The following is a 12421-nucleotide window of genomic DNA, read 5'->3' on the forward strand; positions in this document are numbered from 1 at the left end:
AAAAATACTCACAACCTGGGAAAAATATTAACAGTAGTAATTTTCCAACTTACTTCTGAATTTCCAATGCTACCTAAAAAATCCTCAAAAGGCAGATATTCCTGGAAGTTCATGTGCCTATATAGAAGCCCTGTTGCAAAGAACAATAGAGTAGAGTAGAGAAATCTTTATTATTCTCACTGGGGCTATGCATTTTGCAGCAAACAGTTAAAAAGCATAAAGAACATTGAGTCTTAAAACACATACAGCTAAAGGAACATAAACAACATTAAGATTAAGTCGTAAAACACATACAGCTAAAAGGAAATACAGTTTCAGTACTATATAGCCAGAGCATACAAAAGTGTCTATCAGACATAACAGTAACACAAACAATATCAGGGTTAATCAGTCCTAGTCCACATACCCTCCAGCTACAAGTTCAAACTGTGGATAGCCTCTGGGACAAAAGAGTGACCATATCTATTCCTGCTGCAACTAGGCATGCTGTACCTACACCCAGAGGGAAGGAGGGAAGACTCAGAATAAAGAGGGTGTAGAGGGTCCTAAATTATATCCTGAGCTTTCCTAATGACTCTCTTCTGATGAACAAGACAGAGGTCATTCAGTCAATTACAGCCAGTGATTTTAGAGCTCATCCTCACAATTTTCCTGAAAATATTCTTATTTGTCAGGTTTAGGTTACCTAAACAGCAAATAAAAGCAAAAGGTAAAGACTGACTCAATACAAGATGAGTAAAATATTTTCAAAAGTGATTTGTCTACCTTAAAACTGCTCAGCTTCCTTAAAAAAGAATAAGAATAAGTTGTAACCTTTATTTAAGACTGCCTTCATATTAGGCTCAAAGCTCATCCACAATTGTCCCCAGATATTTATACTGGCTAACCACCTCTACCTCTTCCCCATTTATGAGGGTAGGTGATGGGGGGAAGTCTCATCGTCTTTGAGAAGACTCACTATAACAGAGTCATCTGCAAATTTGATGATATGTCTGGACTCATGTTGGCTCAAATTATCACTGGTGTACAAAACAAACAGTTGGGATGAGAGAACGCACCCTTGTGGTGAACCAGTGGAAGACTTACAAACACTAGAGAGGGCCCCATTTACTTTCACCCTCTGGGAATGGTCAGTTAAAAAGCTCATAAGCCAGCATATACTATTAAAATCTGGAGCAAAGTTCTTCACAAGCCTGAGTGCAAGAATGAGGGGCTGTATGCAATTAAAGGCAGAAGAAAAGTCAATAAAAAAGAAACCTAGCATAGTTTTGACTACCTTCTAGTCATAGTAAGGATCTCGTTTCTAACAATCCTCTCAAAAGCCTTCATAGTCAGAAACGTAAGGGACACAGCATGATAATCATTTGGTGATTTGGGAGTCCTAACCTTGGCCATTGGCACAACAAAGGAGTCTTTCCATATTTTTGGAACATCTCTCTGAAGAAATGGACACTGAAATATAAAAGAAAGAATGCCACATAATTGCCTGGCACAGTTATTGAGTAGCCTGCCTCCAATGCCATCGGGGCCGGGACTTTTCCACTCTTTAGTGTGCATGAGAGATTTCAGCATTTCTCCTCATCAATGATTATACTGCTCTCAGGGGGCTCTGGTATCATCCCTAAAAGCTAGATGTTCATTTTTAAAATCATGCTCATCAAAATGTAAGTAAAAATGATTCAGTTCATCTGCCAGCACTCTATCAGGTCTGTCAGATAAAACAGCTTTCTTCCCTTTCTCTCCACCATTGACTTGATCCCTTCTCATGCAAAACAGGAGTTACTCTTGCCAAGTTCTTTCTCTAATTTGTCTTTATATTTCAGCTTAGCTTTCCTTATTTCCGTTTTCACATTTTTAGCTGCCTGTGCTCTTTGGGTGGCATCCCCCTTTATAAATGATATGATTCAAAACAGATTTGACAGATTTAGTTATTGAAGGCTTGTTGTTAGGGAACAACACATTTCAGATATCTTTAAATTTCAGGCAAGCTGTTAAGGAGATTTTGTTGTTGAGTTTTACTAATGAGGACTAAGACAGACAAGTTCACACAGAATGGAAAAAAAAAAGAATATCAGGAACCCCCAAAACACATTATTAGCATTTCATTATGCCTGGCTCTGGGCTCATTTCTCTCTCCCTTTTTGTATTGTAATGAACATTGCGTAGACGCATATGCGCGCACACACACACACACACACACACACACACACACACACACACACACACACACACACACACACACACACACACACACACACACACACACACACACACACACACACACACACACACACACACACACACACACACACAAATTTGACACATCCTAGGAGTGTTGATGTCCTCTTAATCAAATGCAGCAAAGAAAATGACTGGCTTCAGTTAAAAACCATGAACAGATGACTGATGGTGTAACAGCAAGGGACAGGAACATTAGAAGACGGAGAAAATAAGAGGAGGAGATGAGACGGGTAAAGATGGGGGTGGGGACTGAGAGGAAAAAAAAAAAAACATCACGGTAGTAACCATAGAAATAGATTCTCTCCCCCAATCTGAGCTCTCATCCTTTTTCCTGTCTAATCTGCTAACACTTTTTCCTTCCTTTTCTGTTGCTGCTGCTGTCATGATCCGCAGTCTCCAGTACCATTAACCTACTAGAACACTGCCATGGGGCTACAGAAAAGAAACCCATCCTCTTGCATTATTGTCAGAGGTTAAGAAGCCAAACACCATTAGGGATAATTACAGTCCCAAAACCTATGCTATAAAAGTCAGGAGCCCATTATGCTGCACAGTAACAGAGAGAGCACAACAGCAGCGAGGGTGGGAGTGTGTCTATGTGTGGGGTTCCACCTCTCAGCAAACCTCATTGACACACTCAGCCGCATACCAATCAGCACAGATGGCAAGATAACGCCAGCTCACAGCCTCTGGTCCATTCATTTGATCTATCTATGCATCAGATCAACTATGTCTGATCCCAAAGCACAAAAACAGGAATCAGAAGAAGAGACCACCAGAGAACAGGGGGATCCCTCCCTCCCCTCTCTCATTCCTTGTCTGACACAGCATATGGCCAAACCCATTTTAGCCCCAACAGGCACAACACTAATGACAGGGACACAACACCAACTGCCCAGGGCACCACACTAGGTCACCTGAAACAAGGCTACCCGGAATTTGTTGCCATGGTAATGAGGAGTCTAATGGCAGAGCAGCAGCCAATGGTAGCATGAGGTCTCTAACCAACAAAGGTGTGTTAGAGAGGTGTATGCGAGAGGTCTCTGCACTGACTACAGGAAAATGAGAGGGAGTCTTTGAAAAAAAGCCAAACAATACATAGTAAACAGGTAGCACTTACTCCGTTTTGGCCAATGTTGTTAACGCTCTGCTGAAGAACCAGCCTAGAAAGGGCAGATCCTGGCCCTGGAAGCCCGCTGGCAGAGCTCCTCGCTGGGCTGCTGAGGCTGGCCGGGGGGCTGCCTGCTCCGGCTCCTCAAAATTAGAGGTGTCATCTTCAGCGTGCAACGCAGGAACGAAAGGCGGGAGAACTGCAGGAGAAAGGATGAGAGGAGGGAGTAAGAGAGGGCAAGGAGAATGGGAGCAATGACGAACAAGGTAGTAAAAAAAAAAAATTGGGAAAAAAAAAAACACAACGAGGAGAAAGGGGAGAGAAAGGAAAGGAGGAGGAACAGAGCAGAGCGGTGGAAGCCTAGAGTGCGGTAAGTCGCGCGTTGATGCACATGCTGCCTCTGTCCCTCCCTCCCTCCTTCTCTCATACACACATGCTCACTCGCTCTCCCTCACTGCAGCAGACCAAGCTAATCAGCTGGAGCCAAAGCTGAAACATAAAGCTCTATCTGTGTCCAATTATTAATAAAATAGAGCTGTGTTTTCAATAAACATTATGTATGTGATTCTATTTTTTTATATTTTATTTGATATTTATTACTTAAAGGAAAAAAAAAAATCAATAAATCAATTATCATTTGGAAAAATCAATAAATCCTCCTCTTTCCATACGCACAAAAAGCTCCTATATTCCAAACACTGTATCATAGTCTACTAAAAATCGTGGATTGTTAACAAACACCTAGATTAATTAATATTTGGTGTTGATATGAATATTATAGCACCAATACAGCTCAGAGGAAATGACTCAGAATTACAAAAAGAGGTGTTAATTCATCTGAAGACATGAGCTGTTCTGCGCAGCAAAATAAACTCTCATCACCCCTGCAGCTACACATATGAATTACAGAACCTCCGTAGAGCTGCGGTTCTTTAATGTGACCATGCTTCACTGAAAATGTCCATTAATGTGAGTGTTATGGGTGTTATTTTCCCACAGCTGGTCAGGTGAAAATGTCAAACTCTTTGTCATTCAATGCAGTCTCACATCTGATGGCAACAATGACGTCCAACAGTCGCACATGTATTTCCACCACAGAGTGTGTGTCTGGTGTCGCTAGCATAAAAGATTTGTGCTGCGTCTACTGAGAAGCAGATGAGTTGCAGATCTTTACTCAGTCTGCCTCGCTTCTAGTCTCTGCCTCCCTCCCGTTCTCCCCTTCAGGAAAGAGCTGGCCTACTGCCAACGGCACACAGAATCTCATTATTTTACTACCCACAACACCACTGGCAACGCAATTGCTGTTTGTTGTCCATGCGCAACCACACGCACCCAGTACACTTAAGTATATTATAAACAACATTTATATTTGACAACTGGTCATATATCATCTGTCCAGTAACGTGATTACAGCGACACTGTGTCATTTCAAGCCAAATTGAGCATTTTGACTAAAAACAACAACAAAAAAACAGGAGAACAAAGTCTCAAGGGAGAGAAATCTATTCACCTTGTCTTAAGTTGTTCCAGTCTACACTGGCGAAAAAAGAGTGACAGCGTAGTCCCTGGAACCCCAGTCGTTCTTTGGCTCCACATAGCAAGTTCTGCACCAGGTCTACAAACTGCTTACTGGCCCGCGGCTCCTGAGGAAACTTTAGAAAATGCTGCAGGCAAACGTGGACAAGGATTTATTACAAAATGCATAGATACATTTATCTGGAATCCTTTAACATATCAGATATGAGCATACAGTCTATGTACCTGGAAATTGAGGATGTTGTGAATGGTCCTTGTAGAAGTGCCATCAGAAAAAGGAGACCTGGCATAGATCATCTCATAGGCTATGACCCCGAGGGACCACCAGTCACACTCTACCCCATATGTGCTGTGAAAGCCCCCATTCATGGCTGCCAGGACCTCAGGGGAGAGGAAGTCCTGGGTCCCAACAGGCACTGTGGGAGCTGCCACCTGAAAACACGTCAATCAAATATGATGATGTCACTGTCAAGAATACTGAAGTTGAGTCGTAGAGCGAACTCTATAATCTACTTACTGTTTTGTTAGCAGTCAGCCTGGCAGCTGATCCAAAGTCTGCCAGCTTAATGTGACCGGTCCGATCGATGAGAACGTTCTCTGGTTTGACATCTCTGCAAGTGGATAGTTTAGAAGAGATTTGATACTGCTTTTACAGAGCTGTTTGTTGCCTGAGTACTGTAATATGTCTCCTGTTCTGATGATAATGGAATACATTTGTAAACTCCAGCAATGTTTTGTATTACATAACAGCACACTGGAGGGCTCTAGGTTAAATACAATGCTACATTTTTCATGTCCAGTTAGAATTTTCCTGAATTGTGTGCATGTGGCGCTCCAGGGAAAACAAAAGACGAACAAGGAATTATTTCGTGGGGATCTAAGAGTAGAAGTAGCAGCTTAGGATTATGTTATTACGTTATTCTTCAAAGCCATGAGTGGCCTGTCCTCTGGCTCTGACATTGGATTCAGTAGCTGGTTTCTCACCTGTGGACGTAGCCTAGCTGGTGGACAGCATGAATGGCCTCTACCAGTTCAGACAAATAGAACTGAGCCATGGACTCGTCAAACTGATCCTCATATCGGTTTAGCAGGGACATCAGGTCTCCACCTGGCAAGTACTCCATCGCCTGAAGACACATTTGTATGCAGTCAGGAATTGGCAGCTTAAAACTGTGACCAACACTTGGAACTTGAATGAATGTGTGTTTGAATATGATTAAAATTAACAGGTATCACAGGCTGTTGAAACATTTATGAATGCCTATAAATAGGCCTATATTTAGAAAAAAAAGCAACAAGTGTAGGATCACATGTCTGAGCTTACATCAAAGCCCTATTCAGCTTAAGCGTATAGGGTAGTTCTCATTATAGATTCAGTTATGTAACACCGGATACTATTGCCGATTTATCTGTGATGCTGCAGTCAAACGATTGGTCTTCAAAATCTAAAAATACACGAACAATAACTGCAAAATCCTTGAGTATCAAGTGTGTCTGTGACCATAAGCAACAAGCAGACATGTGTTTTTTTCAGTAAAATCAACATGCTATGGCAAAAAAAGATAAAGATTCAGCATTCTTAAAGTTTGGTAATACAAATCAAAATTGGTCATGTTGACTTTCTCTTTTCTGCTGTCTGCATCCTGAGATGAAAGGCATTGGTCAGGGTGATTTGAGCTATACGATGGCAACTATACAGCCATAACAGATGAGAGCCCCTAGTGCATGAATGGTCGACGAGTCTGAATGAACGGGAGCATTCTCCAGTGTTACCTAGCAACAGGGAGACTGGGTGCCTTTCTGACACACGGATAAAGATGGATGCTTTGTATTTTCCTCCATGCTCAGTTAGGGAGCAGAGTGAGACGGGGGGGAGTGAAAAGAGAGGGGGAGGAAGAATGGAGACAGACATGAGGAGGGCATGATGCAAGGTATACTGATATAAGGGAGAATGAGTGAAATAATAACAAAGGGCAGTAAATAGTTAAATAAATATAAGGCTTGGTTAGGCAGGAAAGGCTGTTTTGGACAAGCTAAGCCAGTCTTACAGGTAATCAGAAAATCTAGATTCTTTGTGACACTGGACGCTCTCTGTGAGGAGCAAATTGACACTGTGTTTCATGGTTAAAGATTAGACTATTAGACGAAAACTAACATTTTAGGAAATATGTCTCATTAGATTAACTTTTTAACCAGAGTCAAATGAGAAGATCTATAATATATTAATTCTATGTACCCACATTAAGTACCGACATCCAGGCTGTGTTTTACCCATAGGTGAAACGGTTAGCATACTAACTACTATCTGTCAGTGATATATGTGTCCTCAGCTTTTTCCCAGACATGCTTTCTTGCATGAAAGACTGCAGTTTTAGGAGCAGTTAGCTAATGCAATGGAGCAATTTATCTAGCAACAACAGTCCTGTCCAGCTCAGGGATGGCAGCTTTGGACAGTTTCAGTTACCTGAACAAAACCCAAGTTTCTCTTATATGTATTAGTGGCTAGCCTGATGCCATGAAAAACTTTTTTAAGTTCTTGGAAGATTTTTTTTTCTCTTTCGAAGGTTAACTATTTCCTCCTGCTTCAAAGCATTTCCTCTATACACAAGTTGTTCCTTTCATTGCTCACTTCAGATCGCTTCCTGTAGCAGCTCATGTACTATTCTGACTGATCCCACTGTTCTATGAGTCACATACTGGAGACCTCAGCTGTGAAGGAAAATGAAAAAATGTGCATCTTCACACAAATCCATAGCTTTCTTGTACACAGCTTTACATGGAAACAAAAATGCTATGGTGTTCCTTGTGTATAAAACACATATAGGGATAGAAAAAAAGACATTGTAGCTTTAAGAGCAGCTTATGCACTGGAGCAATGTTTGAACAACAATAGCTGGGCCCAGTGACTGCAGTTTTGGAGTTGTTTTGACAGTATATTTTTTCCTTTTTCACTCTTGAGTTAAACTAGATTAACAGGTCTTGAACCTTCTCTGTACTGGAATTATAGATAAAATGTATATTCTCTCATCTGACTAACTTTGATGGTAAACAAGCGTATTTCCCAAAATGTTAAGAAATTATAAACATAAGTACATTATGAATATGAAGAACATGTAAAGGGGTATAACTTAACTAAAGTAACTATCAAACATAAAATAATACAATTACTACTAGCAGAGGGCTCAGAGTAAACAACCACTTTTGGCCACCGCTGTTACACATTTTCAGCTTGGTTGAATAAATACAATTGAAGATTTTGACACAAATCTGCAGCCTTGCTTGTAAGCAATGGCTGAGCCAGGAACCACAGTGGTATCAAAAGTCTCTCTTGGTTAGTATACATCAATTAAATGGACACCTTGATAGCTCAAGGGCCTGTAACTGTAGGCAATTCAGCGTATATTACACCCAGTAAGTACTATACCTTCTAGGCCATTTCCTTTGCATGTTTATAAACTGACTCCCATTTCGTCCATTGAAAGAGATTAAATTGGAGTAAACATGTTAGAGGAATAATATTCTTCTAACAAGGAGGCATTAAATGCTCAATAGTAATTTCAATCCGCCCTTGAGGTTGAAGACAAACTGCAGTCTCACCAGGTAGACATGATCTTTATCCTGGAAAGCGTGGAGAAGCTGTGGGATCCAGGGACTGCTGTTCAGAGCCAGAATCCTCCGCTCCTCTTCATGAAAAACCACCTGAGAAGGATGTATGAATACATGCAATCAGCAGCTATACATGAATTACATTCAACAGCAGTGCTGCACAAATTGTTATTGTGATCAGCCACATAAACTCAACTATCTAAAACACTGAGAAGGTACTACTTTTAAAGTTTTAATGGGTTTTAAATGCAATCCAAATTTTTACTATTTTTTAAGCACATATCAAACTTTGTAATAAGAGATCATACCCTTCCTTTTCTTCTTGCTGCTTGTTTTATATGCAGGATTTCATTTAAAGTTATGTAATAATGTTCACAGGTGGCATGAACAAATCATTTCTTTTAAATACAAGTTGTTCATTGTATTGCTCACTTCAGCTTGCTTCCTGTTGCAACTCATGTACTATTCTGTCTGAAATCTGCTCCATTAGTCACATGCCAGAGAGCACAGCTGTGAAATAATGTACCCAGATTTTGTTCTGTTGAGCTCAGCCCTACAGCACCATCCAGTGGGCTTGCATAGGGGACAATGCAACAATAAAAAACATCACTTTTCTCAGTCCTACAGATATGTAACTTAAGGAATAAATGCAAAGCAGCGCACATTAATGAAAATAGGGCTTTTCCTCTTGTTCATCTCATTCATGATTCTTTGGTGACAAACAGCACAATTTTTGGTCAGCGTCCATGTTAATCAAAAAAAAAAATATTTAGTTTTTCATGTGTGTATGAAATGTTTCTAAAGTAATTATGAACATTTATATTTCAGATCTCTAAACTATAAGTCCAGCAGCAGCTGAGTATGCTAAATTCATGGTTTAATCTCTTGGTATTGGTTGAAAAACAGCCTCAGACAAAATAATGAGGACTGGCTAAATGAAATTAATTAAATGTAAAATGACTCTCTAAAATGTATTTTCTACATTTTACAATCCTGTTACAATGTTTTAACTTAATAAAACCATATGAATCTTACATTTTCTTGGGTCCGTAAAACTGTCTTGTTCATGACCTTCAGTGCACAAACATCCCCAGTGGCCTTCTCCCGGACCACTTGGACTTCAGCAAAGTGACCACGACCCACCACTGCACGTACTTCAAAGTCATGAAGCCCAGGCTGCAAAGCCCGTAGCTCTGAGACCACTTCAGAAACTGTTTCACAGACACACACAAACACACAGACGTTTGTTTCAGAGAGATATACACAGACATATTAGAAAAAAAAACATTGGTATATGTGTTGCAAGAGTCTAGCTGGCTGGTATTGAGAATAATATAGACTATGTCCAGTATTACTTTTATGGTTGATATCCGTTAATGTGGAATCTGCACTTATTTACACTAATTAGCTACATGTTTTGGGGGATTTATTGACAATATTACATATAAGACTTTGCCAGGGATAGAAGAATAAATTCCTGGACTTATTCCCACTGGTGTTGTCCCTAGTGTTGACACAGTCCACCAACCGTTATCAAGATGAAGATCTGGCATTTGATGTCTGTTTGACATTAATATTGTATTGAAAATATAATAAGGAAGGAACTAGAAAACTGAAATCATATGAACAAACAATTGGTGCAGCAGACAAGACAACCAAAATGAATGAAGTACTTAACACTGTGACAAAAGTAAACTAGACACAGAATAAAAGTATCATGTTCAACAACAATAGCAAAGCCACTCAATTGCACTGAAATCTGTCTGAAAAGTTGTACCAACAACATCAACTGATACTGTACAATGCAGACTGTATCAGTTGATGTTGTGACTAGAAAAATACTAGTCAAGTCAGTTTTATTTGTATAGCCTTATATCACAGATCACAAACTTGCCTCAGGGGCCTTTACAATCTGTACAGCAATACAACATCATCTGTCCTTAGAACTTTGATTTGAAGAAAGAAAAACTCTGTTCAAAACACCTTTAATGGGGGGAAAATGGAAGACACCGAAGGAAGAGCAACAGAGGAGGGATCCCTCTCCCAGGATGGACAATAGATGTTGTGTGCACAGAATAGAACAAATATTAGATTGGCGTCTAAAAATAAACAACAAGAAATCCTACATATTGTGTAAAATGTACAGTATGCTTACACTTGTTGACAAAGTTGGCCACATGGTGTATCTTCATGAGCTCTGGAGAGCTGCACTCTTGGTACAGTAGTAGCAGAGCCTCCAGTAAGTCTTCCCGACCCAGATTACATCCTCCCTGCTGCCCACACAGGCTGACTCGGCCCTGGGAACAATGCACAAACACAGGAAAGAGGAAGTCAGCTACTGACAGTTACTATGTGGTTTTTACACAACGCATACATTGTGTACAGTTACATACTTTGTGTTCTTACCTGAAACACCTGATTAAGTCGTGAGCTGCGGCTGGTGATGGGGTCCGAGGAGCTTGGCAGCATTTTCAGGCTTCCCTGACTCACGTATTTAAACTTCAACATGGCTGCTTAACAACAGATAACCTGAGCGAAAAGACACATATTCGGTCGAAGTGACAGGAAGTTTGCAATTAAGTGCACTACGACGGTTGTATGATGTTATAAACAGGCCAAGAAAAAACACAGGGACAACAAAATGTCAACAATACGTCCCTTTAGCATGCTAAACTGACGTTGGCTAACGTTTGTTTGCTAAGTACGCTAACAAAAACGTTGACGCCACACACACTCAGTTATATCTACAGAGACAAAAGAGTACAGTATGAGCTTACTCACCAGGCTGCCATGCAGGTAGTTACAACTCTTTTGTTAATTTACAGGGATACATTGATGAGCAAAGCAGCACAACTGTTCTCCTCTCGGTCAAACATTATTTCCGGTAAACTTTCAAATTTTGCGCGTTCCCCGCCCACCTCTCGAGCATGGTGAATGAAGCTGCGTTTGATTGGATAGATAGATCTGTCTGGGCGGGTCCAGTTGGTGTGTTTAACCAATGGTTTCAGCCCGTGCTTCACCATATCGAGGAGAGCCTCTGATGAAAGCGTCTTTAAAAAAAAAAGGATAATTGTTCTTTGAAAATAACATTACCACAAATTTTAAAGGGTTGCACCATCTCCTTGATAGATAGATAGATAGATAGATAGATAGATAGATAGATAGATAGATAGATAGATACTTTATTGATCCCAAAGTGAAATTAAAATGTAATAGCAGCCAACAATGAGGTAAAAAAAAACAACAACAATGAAGTAAGTAAGTGTTCATTATCTCAATCTGTACAACTTTGCTGAATTTGGTTAATGTGGAGAATTACATTAAAGAGGTATGGCAGTAAATAAGTGATATGGTGGTGTTTTACTAATGGCCACAAGGTGGGGCTGTTGGTGCCATGACTTAGTATGTCATGGAGATTCTCATGGAGAACTTGTGTACCAAGTTTAATTTTATTAAAGGACAGTAGAATTGCAGAAATATAATTTTATAATGTTACTTTAGCACCTCTCTGAGTACCATTGTATGAAATGTTACACACTTGTGCAATGTGACTGTATGTACAACTTTTCCAAATGTGGTTGCAATCCAATATAATATTGAAGAGTTATGGCCCTTTAAGTGCATCAGGCCACGCCTTCAAAAGTTTGGTAACCAATTACAGACAAATGTTAAGTGATACCCTAAAACGAACTCATAAGTTTCGTACGGGGTAAACTAAATATGGTATGTACCAAGTTAGGTGAAGATTAAATGAAATATGTGCAGCAGAAAAGCCAAAAGAAACATTTTCTGTTTCTTTTGGCTTTTCTGCTTACCAAAAAATCTAAAATGGCGGAAAATCTCTCTAGCCCCACAGGGGCGTGGCCTATATCAGTCGAATCAGCTTCATCCAAGGAGCACACTGTGCAAATACTGTTTTGCCACGCC

The 12421-nt window shown here is 40.2% G+C and overlaps 1 protein-coding gene across 5 annotated transcripts in view; it reads right to left on the bottom strand.

Moving 5' to 3' along the window:
- Positions 1-11402, bottom strand: part of cita (citron rho-interacting serine/threonine kinase a) — a 40760-nt gene extending 29358 nt beyond the window's left edge. For 3 of the 5 annotated variants that reach the window (XM_044348354.1, XM_044348351.1, XM_044348357.1), the window contains exons 1-10: positions 11276-11402; positions 10901-11023; positions 10650-10791; positions 9530-9705; positions 8486-8587; positions 5873-6015; positions 5406-5499; positions 5114-5320; positions 4863-5016; positions 3362-3551 (exon numbers count right to left, since the gene is read on the bottom strand). In XM_044348354.1, coding sequence (XP_044204289.1) covers positions 3362-3551; positions 4863-5016; positions 5114-5320; positions 5406-5499; positions 5873-6015; positions 8486-8587; positions 9530-9705; positions 10650-10791; positions 10901-11002 — 1310 coding nt within the window. In that variant the 5' untranslated portion in view covers positions 11003-11023; positions 11276-11402. The remainder of the gene's footprint in view (positions 1-3361; positions 3552-4862; positions 5017-5113; positions 5321-5405; positions 5500-5872; positions 6016-8485; positions 8588-9529; positions 9706-10649; positions 10792-10900; positions 11024-11275) is intronic. The other 2 variants (XM_044348356.1, XM_044348355.1) reach the window with 1 other exon arrangement.
- Between the last annotated feature and the right edge of the window lie 1019 nt (positions 11403-12421).

This window comes from Thunnus albacares, chromosome 4 (assembly GCF_914725855.1).
Source record: "Thunnus albacares chromosome 4, fThuAlb1.1, whole genome shotgun sequence".
Lineage (NCBI taxonomy): Eukaryota > Metazoa > Chordata > Actinopteri > Scombriformes > Scombridae > Thunnus > Thunnus albacares.